The sequence below is a fragment of the Pristiophorus japonicus genome, chromosome 8 (assembly GCF_044704955.1).
Source record: "Pristiophorus japonicus isolate sPriJap1 chromosome 8, sPriJap1.hap1, whole genome shotgun sequence".
NCBI lineage: Eukaryota > Metazoa > Chordata > Chondrichthyes > Pristiophoridae > Pristiophorus > Pristiophorus japonicus.
The window spans coordinates 220,075,959-220,094,578 of record NC_091984.1 but is presented as its reverse complement, the minus strand read 5'-3'; the positions used below and the strand labels follow the sequence as shown (position 1 = coordinate 220,094,578).

Here is an 18,620-nt window from a genome sequence, read left to right as displayed (position 1 = left end):
CATTTATCTATGTTGAAATTCATTTGCTAATTATATGCACATTCTGCATGTTTATTAATGTCTTGTAATCTGTTGTAGTCTTCCTCCTTATTGACTATCCAACCCCCCCCCCCCCCCCACATTTGGTGTCATCTACAAATTAAAAAATTGGGATTTTGATTTTGATTTGACATTGTGAACAACATTGGTCCCAGCACTAATCCTTGTAAGACCGCACTTCCCACCACGTGCCACTCTAAATAGCTACCCTTTACCCCTACTGTCTGCTTTCTGTCTTGAAGCCAGCTGGCTATCCATTTTGTTACTTGTCCCCTGACTCTGCATTCTCTGACCTTATTCATTAGTCTACTATGTGGTACCTTATCTAAAGCCTTTTGGAAATCTAGATAAAGTTCATCTTCTGCTACCCTGGACTACTCTCTCTGTTACCTCTTTTTGGAATACAGTGAGTTTGGTCAAGCAAGACTTTCCCCTTTGGAATACATGCTGAATATTCATATTTTTGCTTTCTCGATGTTCTCCTATTTTCTCCTTTTAGTAGGGATTCCATTTTTTTTTTTAAATGGCTGACATAAGTACGTCATGAAGGATGTGGAAATAGCTAAAGGTGTTTTATAGTAAATAAAGGATAAAATTAGAGCGAGGCCGTTCAAGGATGATGGCAGGAAACACTTCACACACAGAATAGTGGAAATCTGGAACTACAACCCCTCTCCCACCACCCCACAAAAAATGCTGTTGAGGTTAGATCAATTAAATATTCAAAACAGATTGGTAAATTTTTGTTTGGTACAGGCTATGGAACCAAGGCAGGTAGATGGAGTTAAGATGCAGATTAGCCATGATCTAATTGAATGGGTGGAACAGGCTCAAGGCGCTGAATGCCCTACTCCTATTCCTAGATGTTCTTTCAGTTTTATTTATTCATTCACTGGACGTGGGCATCGCTGGCATTTATTGCTCGTCCCTAATTGTTTGAGAAAGGAGTGGTGAGCAGCTGCCTTGAACCGCTGCAGTCTGTGTGGTGAATGTACTCCCACAATGCTGTTGGGTAGGGAGTTCCAGGACTTTGACCCAGTGATGATGAAGGAACGGTGCTATATTTCCAAGTCAGAATGGTGTGTGACTTGGAGGTGGTGGTGTCCCCATGCGCCTGCTGCCTTTGTCCTTCTAGGTGGTAGAGGTTGTGAGTTTGGGAGGTGCTGTCAAAGAGTTTCTGCAGTGCATCTTGTAAATGGTACACACTGCAGCCACGTTGCGCCAGTGGTGGGGGGAGTGAATGTTTAAGGTGATGGATGTAGTACCGATCAAGCGGACTACTTTGTCCTGGATGTTCTCAAGCTTCTTAAGTGTTGTTGGAGCTGCACTCATCCCGGCAAGTGGAGAGTATTCCGTCACATTCCTGACTTGTGCCTTGTAGGTGGTGCAAAGACTTTGGGGAGTTGGGAGGCGAGTCACTAGCCACAGAATACTCAGCCTCTGATCTGCCCTTGCAGCCACAGTACTTATGTGGCTGGTCCAGCTAAGTTTCTGGTCATTGGTGACCACCAGAATGCAAGTGATAGGAGATTTGACAATGGTAATGCCATTTTAATGTCGAGGGGAGGTGGTTAGACTCTCTCTCATTGGAAATGGTTATTGCTTGCCACTTGTGGGGTGTGAATGTTATTTGCCACTTATTAGCCCAAGCTTGGGTGTTGTCCAGGCCATGCTGCATCTGGGCATGGACTGCTTCATTATCTGAAGAATTGCAAATGGAACTGAACACTGCAAACATCAGCTAACATCCCCACTTCTGACCTTTATGATGGAGGCAAGGCCATTAATGAAGCAGCTGAAGATGGTTGGGCCTAGGACATTGCTCTGAGGAACTTTGTGCTAGGTTTGACTTCAGTCAGTGGTGAGTTTTCCCCATGATTCCCATTGACTTTAGTTTTACTAGAGTTCCTTGGTGCTACACTCGGTCAAATGCTGCCTTGATGTCACTCTCGCCTCCAGAATTCAGTTCTTTTGTCCATGTGTGGACGAAGGCTGTAATGAGATCTGGAGCAGAGTGATTCTGGCGGAAACCAAACTCCGTGATCGGCAGGGAGTGGCCCTGGGAGTCCTCAACATGGACTTTGGACTCCAAGTCTCATGACATCAAGTCAACTTTAAAAAAAAAAAATCAAATTAGAATGTAGATGGTCTCACTCGCACAAGCACACTTTTTAAAAAAAAACACTTAATATGATCTTTATTTGAATAAAACTTTTAAACTTGTCCTCTACCTTTTCTTCAAATAATTTTGAAAAATAACTGATCAATAATTGCTGGAAACTAAAGAAAAACACTTCACCAGCACAGCTGAATGGTACTACAGGTACTGCATCTTGGAAAACAACTTGTATTTATATAGCATCTTTAACGTAGTAAAACATCCCAAGACGCTTCACAAGAGTATTATGAGGCAACAAATTTGACACCATGACACACGAGGAGAAATTAGGGTAGGTGACCAAAAGCTTGGTCAAAGAGGTAGGTTTAAAGGAGCGACTTAAAGGAGGAAAGCGAGGCGGTGAGGTTTAGGCAGGGAATTCCAGAGCTTGGGAATCTAGGAAACAGAAGGCACAGCCACCAATGGTTGAGCGATTATAATCTAGGATGCTCAAAAAGGCAGAATTAGAGGAGTGCAGATATCTTTAGGGATTTGTGGGGCTGAAGGAGGTTACAGAGATAGGGAGGGGTGAAGCCATGGAAAGATTTGAAAACCAGGATGAGAATTTTGAAATCAAAGTGTTGGTTAACTGGGAGCCAATGTAGGTCAGCGAGCAGAGAGGTGATGGGTGAGCAGGACTTGGTGCGAGTTACACGGGCAGCCGAGTTTTGGATTAACTCTAGTTTACGTAGGGTAGAATGTGGGAGGCCAGCCAGGAGTGCGTTGCAATAGTTAAGTCTTTGGGTTAACAAAGGCATGAATGATGGTTTTAGCAGCGGATGAGCTTAAGCAGAGGCAGAGACAGGCGATAGTACGGAGGTGGGTCATATACTTAGCAAAAATAGAGTTGGGATAGACTAGATGGTTTATGTGGAGAAAAATACTACCACAGACTTGGTGGACTGAATGGCCTGTTTCTGTGCTGTAAATTTGTGATTCGTTACTATTAATAGCATTACAGTACAATACCTGATAACATGAACAAATAATTGCGGCAACATCTGGAGTCCGATCAAGACAGGCTGTAATGTTGTATGTACGGTAACCTATAGTAACTGTGATTGATCTGTTGAGTAAGGTTTATTGAATCATTAACAAAGTAAAATTTTTGAATAAATAAATAACTGCATGATATGGTGTCACTCTTCTAAATTGAACCTTGGTATGACTTTTTTCCCCCAGACGTTTGTGTTGTCTATTCTAGAATTTAATATATATATGTATATGTGTGCAGAAGGTAGTTTAGCTACAAGGATGTGAGGAAATTCAAAGCACACAACTAGCTGACCATACAATCAACTGGACACCTATGTAACCCATTGGTTGGATGGATTTTAAAAATTAATTTAATCCCATGTTTTTTTTAACTCCTTGTGGCACAAAAAAGTTGACTTTATCTGAATCATTTTATTCCTCCCTGCATTGATGAAAAATATTTAGTTTTCAATACACTTAAATACTGTAGTATCTGTATCATGCTTGTTTATGTGGAGGTATTGTAGCTGGTTAGCTAGTTCTGATAAGATTTAATTTAATCATTGAACCATTCATTAGAATAAAATCCAACTTTTCACTTTCTCTTAAAAGTCCAGGAAAAATGTTGTGGTTTCTGTCAGGATATTATGCATTTGTACATTCGTAAGATGGCATTCCACATTCATTATGCTTTCTTCTATCCGTGTGCATGCTGCATGCACATACAGAGGCTGAATTCCAAGTCATAGTCAATGTACGAAAGCATAGGCCTTACGCTAAACATCCGTAAGACAAAAGATCCTTCACCAGCCTGTCCCCGTCGCAAGACACTGTCCCCGTCATCAAGATCGACAACGTGGACCATTTCCCATACCTCGGGAGCCTCTTATCAACAAGAGCAGACATTGACGACGAGATTCAACACCGCCTCCAGTACGCCAGTGCAGCCTTCGTCCGCCTGAGGAAAAGAGTGTTCAAAGACCAGGCCCTCAAATCTGTCACCAAGCTCATGGTCTACAGGGCTGTAGTAATAACCACTCTCCTGTATGGCTCAGAGACATGGACAATGTATAGTAGACACCTCAAGTCGCTGGAGAAATACCACCAACGATGTCTCCGCAAGATCCTGCAAATCCTCTGGGAGGACAGACGGACCAACGTTGGCGTCCTCGACCAGGCCAACATCCCCTGCGTTGAAGCACTGACCACACTTGATCAGCTTCGCTGGGCAGGCCACACTGTTCGCATGCTAGACACAAGACTCCCAAAGCAAGTGCTCTACTCTGAACTCCTTCACGGCAAATGAGCCAAAGGTGGGCAGAAGAGACGTTTCAAGGACACCCTCAAAGCCTCCCTGATAAAGTGCAACATCCCCACCGACACTTGGGAGACCCTGGCCAAAGACCGCCCTAAGTGGAGGAAGTGCATCCGGGAGGGCGCTGAGCACCTTGAGTCTCATCACCGAGAGCATGCAGAAACCAAACGCAGGCAGAGGAAAGAGCATGTGGCAAATCAGTCCCACCCACCCCTTCCCTCAACGACAATCTGCCCCACCTGAGACAGGGACTGTGGTTCTCGTATTGGACTGTTCAGCCACCTAAGGACTCGTGTTTAGAGTGGAAGCAAGTCTTCCTCGATTCCGAGGGACTGTCTATGATGATGATGATGATGATGATGCACTGCTGCAATTCAAGTTGTATTGATTTGGCCTTCATGCTCCTGTTTGAGCGCATACCTAATGCCAGATCAGTTCCTCATCTTGGATATGCTGTGTAACAGTCTGAGTACAGGGTGGAAGAGTCAGAAAATTCGAGAGAATCGCTCCGAATTTTGTGCACTTCATATTGAATGAATTCTGCAGTGACATATGTGTGGGTGGTGTTCTGCTTTCACAATCACTATTAAATGGAGCACAAGAAATGAGAAAGAGATTGTCACCCCCTCAACAAAAGATAGTCTTTATGAACATTTTTCCTGTTACAGATTTTTATCAACAATGAATGGCATGATGCTGTTAGTAAGAAAACATTCCCAACCATCAACCCCTCCACAGGGGAAATCATCTGCCAAGTTGCTGAAGGAGATAAGGTAATTTGTGCTTCCTTCCATTTGACCATTGCTCATGAGTTCTTTTCATTTGGACCAACTGCTTCCTGTGTGTCTCTAGTCTGTTGCATGTTGAATTCTGTTAAGTAGGTACAGATTTATGGAAAATTAGTTATTCATTGATCAGGTGTTCTTAAGTGAATACTGGTAAGAATGTATAAGGAAGGACAAATTAGGGTGGTGCGGAGTGGGGCAAATGGCTTAGTTAAGGTTCTTACTCTGAGCTATGCAGACTAGTACCAGGTTGGATTCCCAGTCTGAGTTAGCTGATCTCAGCCAGACAACAGTAGGAATGTTATTGGCTACTGAGCCTAGGATACAAAAAAGAAAATGGTCATGGGTTTCTGTTCCTGACTACAATGCAATGACCTCTGGAAGTTGTAGATGCTGGGATAATAAATTGGGCTTTGTGAGGACTAGATCTGTTTAAAATATGACAAATCTGTAAACCGTGCTTTACTTCCCCTTCTTGATGGTTTAGATGGTTAAGGCAGTGTGGAGTTGAGCCATACCGGCCATGAAGGTGCCAGGTTTGATCCACAATTGGTGTTAAGTTGGTTTATTTCAGCTGGGTTAAAATTGGTGAGTGCTACAGTTGACCCATCTGACCCTGGATTAGGGATCCTGCTACTGACTGTGATATCCAGTGACCTATGCTGGAAGTGCATGTATGGGGTCATTGGTTGAGCTCAACTGTGATATCCCCACACCATGTAAACTATCTAATAATCACTGTTTTGGTTCACACATGGCGAATAGCCTCCTAAACCAGTTACTGGAAGGCACCTGGCACCTGACACTTGGGAGTTGTACCTCACCAAGGAATCAACACTGTCAGGGTGGGAAAGGAAATTGGAAGAGAAAAATAAAAGGACAAGAAGGCAGAATTAAACAGAAAAAGCTACAAGGGAGGAGGATAGTAACAGACCTCAGGAGGATACGTACAGACTGGTGAAATGGGCAGATTAAATTTAATGCAGAGAAATGTGAAGTGATTAATTTTGGTAGGAAGAATGAGGAAAGGCAATATAAATGAAATGGTCTTTGAAGATGGTAGGACAAGTTGAAGAGGATCCTTGGCTTTATAAATAGAGGCAGAGTGCAAAAGTAAGCAAATTCTGCTAAACCTTTCTGAGCACATAAGAAATAGGAGCAGGCGTAGGCCATTTGGCCCCTCGTGCCTGCTCCGCTATTAGATGCCCTTATCTGTGATTGACATGATGGGAGTAGCGAGGCCACAAGAGATGGCAAGGCCGACGGGGTAGCTGTGAATATGGGTTGGGGAGTTTACATGGAGGGAAAGATTAAGGGAGGATAGGAGGCTAGTGAACTCAGAGGACAGACAGCATTATGAATTGGGATGGAGGTTGAAATCACCGAGGATGCAAAGTCATTGTTACAGAGGCTGAGGGAGGAAAGCAGTGAAGAAATATCAGTAATAACATTTTTATGGTACTTGGGTGGGTGGTAGAGAATGAGAATTTTAAATGAGAGGCGAGAGGGGTGGAATAAGGCGAGATGCTCAAAGGAGGAGAAAGTGTTGGAGAAGTAGGGGGACAGACTAAGATGTGATTTGCTGATGAGAGCCACACCGCCACCACGGCGGTTTGAGCGGGGCAAGTGGTGGAAGGTATAGCCAGACGAGGAGGCATAATTTAAGGGTAAAGTGCCATCGCCTCTAAACCAAGTTTCCATCAGGTCCGTGATGTCGATGCAATCATTCACAATAAGCTTATGGATGGCAAGGGCCTTGGGTCCAGAGCGGCAGCCAAAGTGCGCACGTGAATGGACACAGGTGAAAAGTTCAGGTTACATAGGCCTGTTTAAATGTTGTAGTTAATGGGATACAATAGTTGGGAGACCAGGTTAAAAGTCATGGCTGATCTGATCTTGGGCTCAGCTCCACTTCCCTGCCCGCTCCCCATAACCCTTCACTCCCTTATCGCTCAGAAATCTGCCCATCTCCACCTTAAATATGTTCAATGTCCTAGTCTCGACAGCTCTATGGGGCAGAGAATTCCACAGATTTACAACCCTCAGAGAAGAAATTCTTCCTCATCTCAGTTTTAAATAGGTGACTCCTTGTTCTGAAATTATGTCCCCTAGTTCTAGATTCCTCCACGAGGGGAAACATCCTCTCTGCATCTACCTTGTCAAGTCCCCTCAGTATTTTATATGTTTCAATAAGATTACCTCTCATTCTTCTAAACTCTAATGAGTATAGGCCCAAACTACTCAATCTTTCTTCATAAGTCAACCCCTTCATCTCAGGAATCAACCTAGTGAACCTTCTCTGAACTGCCTCCAATGCAAGTATATCCTTCCTTAAATAAGAAGCCCAAAATTGTACACAGTACTATAGATTTGGCCTCCCCAATACCCTGTACAGTAGTAGCAGGACTCTTTGTTTTTATACTCCATCCGCTTTGCAATAAAGGCCAACATTCCATTTGCCTTCCTGATTACTTGTTATAACTGCATACTAACTTTTTGAGTTTCATGCACAATGAGCCCAGATCCCTCTGTACTGCAACATTTTGTAATTTCTCTCCATTTCAATAATAATTTGTATTTTTTATTTTTCCTGCCGAAGTGGATAACCTCACACTTTCCCACATTATACTCCATCTGCCAAATGTTTGCCCACTCACTTAGCCCGTCTATATCCCTTTGCAGATTTGATGTGTCCTCACAACTTGCTTTCCCACCCATCTTTGTATCATCAGCAAACCTGGCTACATTACACTCGGTCCTTTCATCCTTCATTAATATAAATTGTAAATCGTTGAGTCCCCAGCACTGATCCCTGTAGCACCCCTCTAGTTACCGTTTGCCAACCTAAAAATTACCCATTTATCCTAACTCTCTGTTCTGTTAGTTAGCCAATCCTGCTATCCATGCTAATATATTACCCCCAACCCTGTGAGCTTTTATCTTGTGCATTAACCTTTTATGTGGCACCTTATTGAATGTCTTTTGGAAATCCAAATACACCACATCTACTGGTTATAAAACACTGTTAAGGCCCCAATTGGAGTATTGTGTCCAATTCTGTGCACCACACATTTCGGAAGTGTATTAAGGCCTTGAAGAGGGAACATATGAGATTTACTAGAATGGTACCAGGGTTGAAAGACTTCAGTTATGTGGAGTGACTAGAGAAACTGAGGTTGTTTTCCTAGGAGCAGAGAAGGTTATGGGGAGATTTGATAGAGGTGTTCAAAATCAAGAATGGTTTTGATATAGTAAATAAAGAGAAACTGTATCCAGTGGCAGTGTGGTTGGTAACCAGAGGACACAGCATTAAGGTAATTGATAAAAGAACCAGATGCAACATAAGGCGGAAAATATTTAAGCAGCTAGTTGTGATCTGGAATGCACTGTCTAAAAGTTTGTTGGAAGCATATTCAATAATTTTCAAAAGGGAGTTGGATAAATAATTGAAGTGGAAAATGTTTAAAAAAAAAAAAAATACAAGGCTATGGGGAAAGAACAGAAGATTGGGATTAATTGGATGGCTCTTTCAAAGAGACAGTGCAGGTGCAATGGGCCGAATGGACTCCTTCTATGCTGTATGATTCTATGAAGTGTGTTGACTGGTGGAGAAGACTGTTCAGTTAGGATGCAAGTGGCCAAAATGTAATTAATGGAAGTGTGTCGGTGTGTGTAGTTCGAAAATAGTTTTGGATTTTCAATTTCTGTTAACTGGCATAGTCACTTAAGTGAATGTGTTTCCTTGAATGTTGTCAGAAACACTTCTTTCTGTCTGGCTTGGGCTGTGTGTGGCTCATGTATTGCATTTAATCTGTCTGCAGACTGATGTGGATAAAGCAGTGAAGGCAGCAAAAGAAGCATTTAGATTTGGATCACCATGGCGAGTAATGGATGCATCAGACCGAGGGGTCCTTCTGAACCGTCTGGCTGACCTCATTGAGCGTGATCAAACATATCTGGCAGTAAGTTCTCTTAAGAAATTGTAGTTTTGTTCAACCTGAAAAACCTCTTTGTTTTATTTCTGCTTTCATTTTTTGCAGAAGCATTGTCAAAACTCTTTCTAAGGGCATTCCCAAATTGTCCCAAAGTGCCTTCAGCCATATTAAGCTCTCTTTTTTTTGGCTGTCAACATATGTAATTACAATAATGTTATTGCCAGTAAAAATTTCCCATCTGATTTTAAGAGGAGGAATATGGCTTTGGGAGGGGGGAATGATTTTTAGTTTCTTGTATCTAGACACAAAGGAGAACTATGATGACTGAGCAAACTGGATTGCTTTAATAACCATTTGTTAATCCTGCATGCTTATGTTTTCAAGTAAAAAAGCTATTCTTATAGTGTAACTGATCAGTCATTTACCAAATGCTGGGTAGTGTTATCAGGTTTAACAGATTGAGAATAATTTAAATGATGAAGTTTTGTTCTTTAACCTGTGCTGGATGGCACAGTGAACAAACACACACACTTTTCACTTCAATCACCTAAGTTTGTATTCAGCCCAAAATCCTCTCCTTAATGCTAAATTGAGTAAGTTTGCTTAGTTTTGATTCTGTTCCCAGCCTGAGTCTGCTGAACTGGTTCTACTGGTTTTTCAGCTCTGCTGACTTCCAGCTAGCAGCTGCTGCTTCACTTGTTCTACCAGTTTTCAATTTTGCTGGTGGAGGGTGTGCTTTTTCTTTTTCTCCGTTGCTTTGATCTACAGTGACCTACAAACTTGCGTCAACTTCGCTATCATCTTTCTGCACCACTACCGACTCTCCTTCCTATGGCACAACCTCAAACTCTCTACACTTCAAATAACTTCTGGACTTCTCTCGCCTGCTTTGGACAGCGGTTTATCGATGCCCTGTGCCAGCCTCATCATGCTTATGTCGACTTTGTCCTTCCATGGGACCTCTGACTTTTAACCTGGTCTCCCAACTATTGTATCCCATTAACTACAACATTTAAACAGGCCTATGTAACCTGAACTTTTCCCCTGTGTCCATTCACGTGCGCACTTTGGCTGCCGCTCTGGACCCGAGGCCCTTGCCATCCATAAGCTTATTGTGGATGATTGCATCGACATCACGGACCTGATGGAAACTTGGTTTAGAGGCGATGGCACTTTACCCTTAAATTAAGCCTCCTCGCCTGGCTATACCTTCCATCACTTTCCCCGCTCAAACCGCCGTGGTGGCGGTGTGGCTCTCATCAGCAAATCACATCTTAGTCTGTCCCCCTACTCCTCCAGCACTTTCTCCTCCTTTGAGCATCTCGCCTTTATTCCACTCCTCTCGCCTCTCATTTAAAATTCTCATTCTCTACCACCCACCCAAGTACCATAAAAATGTTATTACTGATATTTCTTCACTGCTTTCCTCCCTCAGCCTCTGTAACAATGACTTTGCATCCTCGGTGATTTCAACCTCCATCTCAATTCATAATGCTGTCTGTCCTCTGAGTTCACTAGCCTCCTATCCTCCCTTAATCTTTCCCTCCATGTAAACTCCCCAACCTATATTCACAGCTACCCCGTCGGCCTTGCCATCTCTTGTGGCATCGCTGCTCCCATCATGTCAATCACAGATAAGGGCATCTCTGACCACTTCCTCGTATCGCTCGCCACCCACATCCCCCTTCCACCACCCCCGCAACCCTACCTCCTTCTTTGTCCAGTAAAAAACTCTCCTGCACCTCTTACAACTGTACTTCTGAACTCCCAACTGTCCAGCCTTTGGCCCTCCATTCACCATGACATTTCTGCAGCTACCAATCTGCTCAATCACACCCTCACCACCACCTTTGATGCTCTAGTTCCTATTAAAACAATTAATCTCTCTCCCCTTGGTGCAACCCTCATTGTCACTCCCTTAAGTCCAAGGGACGCAGACTTTTATGGATATGGCAGACAACTGGTTTAGCCATTCACCGCCAGATCTGGCTGGGCCACATAAAGCATTATCGGGTCCTGCTCTCATCTGACAAAATTACTCACTATTCAAGAATCATTCTGGAATGCAAAGATAAATCCCAGCTTCGATTCTCACTGCTAACTGTCTTAAACCCCTTTCCTCAGTCTCCACCCTCACCTCCGACAATAAGTGTGAGGAACTCATAGACTTCTTTGTCTTTAAGATTGAGACCATCCATTCAGTCGCCTCTGCCTCATCCCTTCCTTCCCTTAGCCCACCGGGCCAAACTTCCTCTAAGAATCCCCCCCTGCCCTCACATCTTTCCACTGTTTTTTTTTCTGATCTCCCCCCATGACCTCTCCCAGCTCATCTTGTCCATTTGACCCTATTCCCACCAAACTGCTCACCACCCAACTTCCTTTTCTGGCTACCACGTTAGTTGACATTGTTAACGGTTCTCTCTCCTCATGTACTGTTCTCCTCTTCCTCAAATTTGCCATTGTCACATCTCTACTCCAAAAAAAACCCTTGACCCCTCCGTCCTTGCAAACTACCGCCCCATCTCCAATTTCCCTTTCATCTCCAAAGTCCTTGAATGTGTTGTCACCTCCCAAATCTGTGCCCATCTTTCCCGCAACTCCATGTTTGAATCCCTCCAATCTGTTTTCTGCGCCTGCCACGGTACCGAAACAGCTCTTATCAAAGTCACAAATGACATCCTTTGTGACTGTGACAAAGGCAAACTATTCCTCCTCATCCTTCTTGACTTGTCTGCAGCCTTTGACACAGTTGACCAATCTATCCTTTTCCAACGCCTCTCCACCGTTGTCCAGCTGGGTGGGACTGTACTCAACTGGTTCCATTCTTATCTATCTAATCATAGTCAGAGAATCACCTACAATGGCTTCTCTTCCCGCTTCCGCATTGATGCGTCTGGTGTCCTCCGAGGATCTATCTTTGGCCCCCTCTTTTTTCTCATCTATAGGTTGCCCCTTGGCGACATCATCCGAAAACACATAGTTAGTTTCCACATGTATGGTGATGACACCCAGCTCTACCTCACTACCACTTCTCTCGACCCCGCCACGGTCTCTAAATTGTCCGACATCTCGTTCTGGATGAGCAGAAATTTTCTCCAATTAACTGTGAGGAAGACTGAAGCCATTGTTTTCAGTCCCCGCCACAAGCTCCATTCCCTAGCCACTGACTCCATTCCTCTCCCCAACTTCTGTCTGAGGCTGAACCACACTGTTCGCCACTGTAGTGTCATATTTGACCCTGAAAATGGCTTTTGACCACACATCCGTTGCATAACTAAGACCGGCTATTTCCACCTCCGTAACATCACCCGTCTCCATCCTTGCCTCAGCATATCTGCTGCTGAAATCCTCATCCATGCCTTTGTTATCTCTAGACTTGACTATTCCAATGCACTCCTGGCTGGCTTTCCACATTCTAACCTATGTAAACTTGAGGTGATCCAAAACTCGGCTGACCGTGTCCTAACTCGCACCAAGGCCTGCTCCCCCATCATCCCTATGCTCACTGACCTACATTGGCTCCCGGTTCAGCAATGCCTCGATTTCAAAATTGTCATCCTTGTTTTCAAATTCGTCCATTGCCTCGCCCCCTCCCTATCTCTGTAATCTCCTCCAGCCCCACAATCCCCCGAGATGTCTGCGCTCCTAATTCTGCCCTCCTGAGCATCACTGATTATAATTGCTCAACCATTGGTAGCCGTGCCTTCTGTTGCCTAAGCTGTAAGCTCTGGAATTCCCTGCCTAAATCTCTCCGCCTCTCTACCTCTTTTTCCTCCTTTTAAGACGCTCCTTGACCAAGCTTTTGGTCACCTGTCCTAATTTCTCCTTATGTGGCAATTTCTTTTCTCATAATACTCCTGTGAACCGTTGGATTGTTTCACTAGGTTATAAATACAAGTTGTTGTTGAGAGTTTCATCAACGACAAGTTGCGTTTTATATAGATAGTGCTTTTAATGTAGTAAAATATCCCAAGGTGGTTCACAGGAGCGTTATCAAATCAGATTTGACACCGAGCCACATAAGGAGATATTAGGACAGGTGACCAAAAGCTAGGTTTTAAGGAGCATCTTAAAGGAGGAGAGAGAGAGAGAGAGGCGAAGAGGCTTTGCGAGAGTATTCCAGAGCCTAGGCTCCAGGCAGGTGAAGGCACGGCTGCCAGTGGTGGAGAGATGAAAATTGGGATTGTGCAAGAGACCAGAATTGCAGGAGTGCAGCGACCTGAGTGTTGCAGGACTGCAGGAAGTACAAGATGGGGAGGGGTGAGGCCACAGAGGAATTCGAAAAGGATGAGCATTTTAAAATTGAGCTGTTGCCATTGTAGGTCAGCGAGCATGGGGTCATGGGTGAACGGGACTTGGTGCAAGTTTGAATAGAGCAGCAGAGCTTTTGATGAATTCAAGTTTATGCAGTGTGGAAGATGGGAGGTCAGCCAGGAGAGCATTGGAATAGTCCTATCTAGAGGTAACAAAGGCATGGATGAGGTTTTCAACAGAAGATGAACTGAGGTAAGGGTGGAGACGGGCAATGTTACTGAGGTGGAAGTAGGCAGTCTTGGTGATGGTGCAGATGTGTGGTTGGAAGCTCATCTCCTGGTCAAATAGAATGCCAAGGTTGCGATCGGTCTGGTTCACCTCCAGACAGTGGCCAGGAAAAGGATGGAGTCGGTGGCTAGGGAATGGCCTGGGGACCAAAGGCTATGGCTTTGGCCTGCCCAATATTTAGCTGGAGGAAAATTTTGCTCATCCAGGACTGGATGTCTGACGAGCAGCACGACAGATCAGAGACAATGGAGGGGTCGAGAGAGGTGGTGGTGAGGTAGAGCTGGTTATCATCAGCGAACATGTGGAACTTGATATGTTTTCAGATGATGTTGCTAAGGGGCAGCATGTAGATGAGAAATAAGATGGGGCCAAGGATAGATCCTTGAGGGACTCCAGAAGTAATGATGCGGAAGCAGGAAGAAAAGCGATTGCAACTAGCACGCTTGTTGGAGTTACTGAGATGCCTTTGAAATCTACATAACCCAGTAGAAATATTGCTGCACACCAATGAGCTGATGAGCAAATTTTATTACTATAGTTGTGATTATTTTAATTAAAAACCTGCTGGCCAGCTCTTGGGGCAGACATGGGGCTAATCTTTGGAGGACTGATGTGTTTGAGGGTGGCTCTGATTTATAACCACTTCTTAACTTTCATTCTATTCTGTTTTTCAGTCACTGGAGACCTTGGACAATGGCAAACCATATCACATAGCCTACATGGCAGACCTTAATTTGGTTATTAAGTGTCTCAGGTATACTTATTACTTTACATACCCTCTTCACTTTGTTCCTTTATTACAAGAGTTTATATTATAATGTAGCCTGACGATGTAAAGATTAGTATCCTCAACTTTGGAAAATTTAATGCGTTCTCTTTCCCCTAAATAACTATTGAGCTCCTTCACTAAGTGATTCATACACTGATCTACAAAAAGCAATGTCCTGCTTACCGTAAACGTTCTGCCTCAAATTGGGCCCAAGTTTCGGGCCGCACCTAGAACGGCGCAGACCCGACCTGGACTCCCGTTTTTCGCGCCCAAAAGTGCGCCTAAAAAATACTTAAAGATTCTCCGGCTCCCTGCAGGTCCTCTGGAGCTGGGCGCGGCGCAGCACGAGTTGTGGTGGATGGAGCCAGGTCCCTGCGCTGAAAACAGTGCCGGAACTTCTGCACAGGCGCGCTACAGTGGGCACGCATGTGCAGTAGCTCCAGGCACCCAAAACTGTGGGAAGGGTCCAAGCACGCAGCCCCCGAGCCCTGGCCGAATGGCTCACTGGGGCAGCGTGGATCAGGCTGCACCTCCCACGCCCAGATCCTGCTTCCTCCCTTCAGCTGGCCCTCTCCCCCCCAGCCCCCGGACTCGAACCAACTCCCGCTCCCCTTCCCCCCCCCCCCCCACCCCAGGACACGACCCGACCCCCGGCCATCTACCTTTAACTCCGGAGCTGGGGCCGGGCCCTGTCCGAAGTCTTGGGCCAGGGCCGGCCGGGTCCATTCAGCCTCCCTCTCCCTCCCTTCTCTCCCTCCCTCCTCCCTTCTCCCTTCTCCCCTCCCTCCCTCCTCCCTCCTCCCTTCTCCTCTCCCTCCCTTCTCCCCTCCCTCCCTCCTCCCTCCCCTCCTCCCTTCTCCCCTCCCTCCCTTCTCCCCTCCCTCCTCCCTTCTCCCCTCCCTCCTCCCTTCTCCCCTCCCTCCCTCCTCCCTTCTCCCCTCCCTCCTCCCTTCTCCCCTCCCTCCTCCCTTCTCCCCTCCCTCCTCCCTTCTCCCCTCCCTCCCTTCTCCCCTCCCTCCCTCCTCCCTTCTCTCTCGCTCCCTCCCTCCTCCCTTCTCTCTCGCTCCCTCCTCCCTTCCTCTCGCTCCCTCCCTCCTCCCTTCTCTCTCGCTCCCTCCCTCCTCCCTTCTCTCTCGCTCCCTCCCTCCTCCCTTCTCTCTCGCTCCCTCCCTCCTCCCTTCTCTCTCGCTCCCTCCCTCCTCCCTTCTCTCTCGCTCCCTCCCTCCTCCCTTCTCTCTCGCTCCCTCCCTCCTCCCTTCTCTCTCGCTCCCTCCCTCCTCCCTTCTCTCTCGCTCCCTCCCTCCTCCCTTCTCTCTCGCTCCCTCCCTCCTCCCTTCTCTCTCGCTCCCTCCCTCCTCCCTTCTCTCTCGCTCCCTCCCTCCTCCCTTCTCTCTCGCTCCCTCCCTCCTCCCTTCTCTCTCGCTCCCTCCCTCCTCCCTTCTCTCTCGCTCCCTCCCTCCTCCCTTCTCTCTCGCTCCCTCCCTCCTCCCTTCTCTCTCGCTCCCTCCCTCCTCCCTTCTCTCTCGCTCCCTCCCTCCTCCCTTCTCTCTCGCTCCCTCCCTCCTCCCTTCTCTCTCGCTCCCTCCCTCCTCCCTTCTCTCTCGCTCCCTCCCTCCTCCCTTCTCTCTCGCTCCCTCCCTCCTCCCTTCTCTCTCGCTCCCTCCCTCCTCCCTTCTCTCTCGCTCCCTCCCTCCTCCCTTCTCTCTCGCTCCCTCCCTCCTCCCTTCTCTCTCGCTCCCTCCCTCCTCCCTTCTCTCTCGCTCCCTCCCTCCTCCCTTCTCTCTCGCTCCCTCCCTCCTCCCTTCTCTCTCGCTCCTCCCTCCTCCCTTCTCTCTCGCTCCCTCCCTCCTCCCTTCTCTCTCGCTCCCTCCCTCCTCCCTTCTCTCTCGCTCCCTCCCTCCTCCCTTCTCTCTCGCTCCCTCCCTCCTCCCTTCTCTCTCGCTCCCTCCCTCCTCCCTTCTCTCTCGCTCCCTCCCTCCTCCCTTCTCTCTCGCTCCCTCCCTCCTCCCTTCTCTCTCGCTCCCTCCCTCCTCCCTTCTCTCTCGCTCCCTCCCTCCTCCCTTCTCTTCTGCTCGCTCCCTCCCTCCTCCCTTCTCTCTCGCTCCCTCCCTCCTCCCTTCTCTCTCGCTCCCTCCCTCCTCCCTTCTCTCTCGCTCCCTCCCTCCTCCCTTCTCTCTCGCTCCCTCCCTCCTCCCTTCTCTCTCGCTCCCTCCCTCCTCCCTTCTCTCTCGCTCCCTCCCTCCTCCCTTCTCTCTCGCTCCCTCCCTCCCTCCCTTCTCTCTCGCTCCCTCCCTCCTCCCTTCTCTCTCGCTCCCTCCCTCCTCCCTTCTCTCTCGCTCCTCCCTCCTCCCTTCTCTCTCGCTCCCTCCCTCCTCCCTTCTCTCTCGCTCCCTTCCCTCCTCCCTTCTCTCCTCCCTCCCTCCTCCCTTCTCTCTCGCTCCCTCCCTCCTCCCTTCTCTCTCGCTCCCTCCCTCCTCCCTTCTCTCTCGCTCCCTCCCTCCTCCCTTCTCTCTCGCTCCCTCCCTCCTCCCTTCTCTCTCGCTCCCTCCCTCCTCCCTTCTCTCTCGCTCCCTCCCTCCTCCCTTCTCTCTCGCTCCCTCCCTCCTCCCTTCTCTCTCGCTCCCTCCCTCCTCCCTCTCTCTCGCTCCCTCCCTCCTCCCTTCTCTCTCGCTCCCTCCCCTCCTCCCTTCTCTCTCGCTCCCTCCCTCCTCCCTTCTCTCTCGCTCCCTCCCTCCTCCCTTCTCTCTCGCTCCCTCCCTCCTCCCTTCTCTCTCGCTCCCTCCCTCCTCCCTTCTCTCTCGCTCCCTCCCTCCTCCCTTCTCTCTCGCTCCCTCCCTCCTCCCTTCTCTCTCGCTCCCTCCCTCCTCCCTTCTCTCTCGCTCCCCTCCCTCCTCCCTTCTCTCTCGCTCCCCCCTCCTCCCTTCTCTCTCGCTCCCTCCCTCCTCCCTTCTCTCTCGCTCCCTCCCTCCTCCCTTCTCTCTCGCTCCCTCCCTCCTCCTTCTCTCTCGCTCCCTCCCTCCTCCCTTCTCTCTCGCTCCCTCCCTCCTCCCTTCTCTCTCGCTCCCTCCCTCCTCCCTTCTCTCTCGCTCCCTCCCTCCTCCCTTCTCTCTCGCTCTCCCCCTCCCTTCTCCTCCTCCCTTCTCTCTCGCTCCCTCCCTCCTCCCTTCTCTCTCGCTCCCTCCTCCCTCTCTTCCCTCCCCTCCTCCCTTCTCTCTCGCTCCCTCCCTCCCTCCCTCTCTCTCTCTCGCTCCCTCCCCTCCTCCCTTCTCTCTCGCTCCCTCTCCCTCCCCTCCTCTCTCTCTCGCTCCCCCTTCCCTCCCTCCTCCCTTCTCTCTCGCTCCCTCCTTCTCTCTCCTCCCTCCCCTCCTCCCTTCTCTCTCGCTCCCTCCTTCTTCCCTCCCCTCCTCCCTTCTTCCCTCCCCTCCTCCCTTCTCTCTCGCTCCCTCCTTCCCTCCCCTCCTCCCTCCTTCTCCCCTCCCTCCCTCCTTCTTCCCTCCTCCCTCCTTCTCTCCTCCCCCTCCCTCCTCCTCCTTCTCCCCTCCTCCCTCCTTCTCCCCTCCTCCCTCCTTCTCCCCTCCTCCCTCCTTCTCCCCTCCTCCCTCCTTCTCCCCTCCTCCCTCCTTCTTCCCTCCTCCCCTCCTTCTCCCCTCCTCCCTCCTTCTCCCCTCCCTCCCTCCTTCTCCCCTCCTCCCTCCTTCTCCCCTCCTCCCTCCTTCTCCCCTCCTCCCTCCTTCTCCCCTCCTCCCTCCTTCTCCCCTCCTCCCTCCTTCTCCCCTCCTCCCTCCTTCTCCCCTCCTCCCTCCTTCTCCCCTCCTCCCTCCTTCTCCCCTCCTCCCTCCTTCTCCCCTCCTCCCTCCTTCTCCCCTCCTCCCTCCTTCTCCCCTCCTCCCTCCTTCTCCCCTCCTCCCTCCTTCTCCCCTCCTCCCTCCTTCTCCCCTCCTCCCTCCTTCTCCCTCCCCTCCTCCCTCCTTCTCCCCTCCTCCCTCCTTCTCCCCTCCTCCCTCCTTCTCCCCTCCTCCCTCCTTCTCCCCTCCTCCCTCCTTCTCCCCTCCTCCCTCCTTCTCCCTCCTCCCTCCTTCTCCCCCTCCTCCCTCTTCTCCCC

The 18,620-nt window shown here is 48.5% G+C and overlaps 1 protein-coding gene across 1 annotated transcript in view; it reads left to right on the top strand.

Moving 5' to 3' along the window:
• LOC139269015 (aldehyde dehydrogenase, mitochondrial-like) overlaps positions 1-18,620 on the top strand; it is a 57,573-nt gene that overhangs the window by 2,505 nt on the left and 36,448 nt on the right. Inside the window, exons 2-4 of the mRNA XM_070887945.1 lie at positions 5,156-5,260; positions 9,094-9,234; positions 14,424-14,503. Coding sequence (XP_070744046.1) covers positions 5,156-5,260; positions 9,094-9,234; positions 14,424-14,503 — 326 coding nt within the window. The remainder of the gene's footprint in view (positions 1-5,155; positions 5,261-9,093; positions 9,235-14,423; positions 14,504-18,620) is intronic.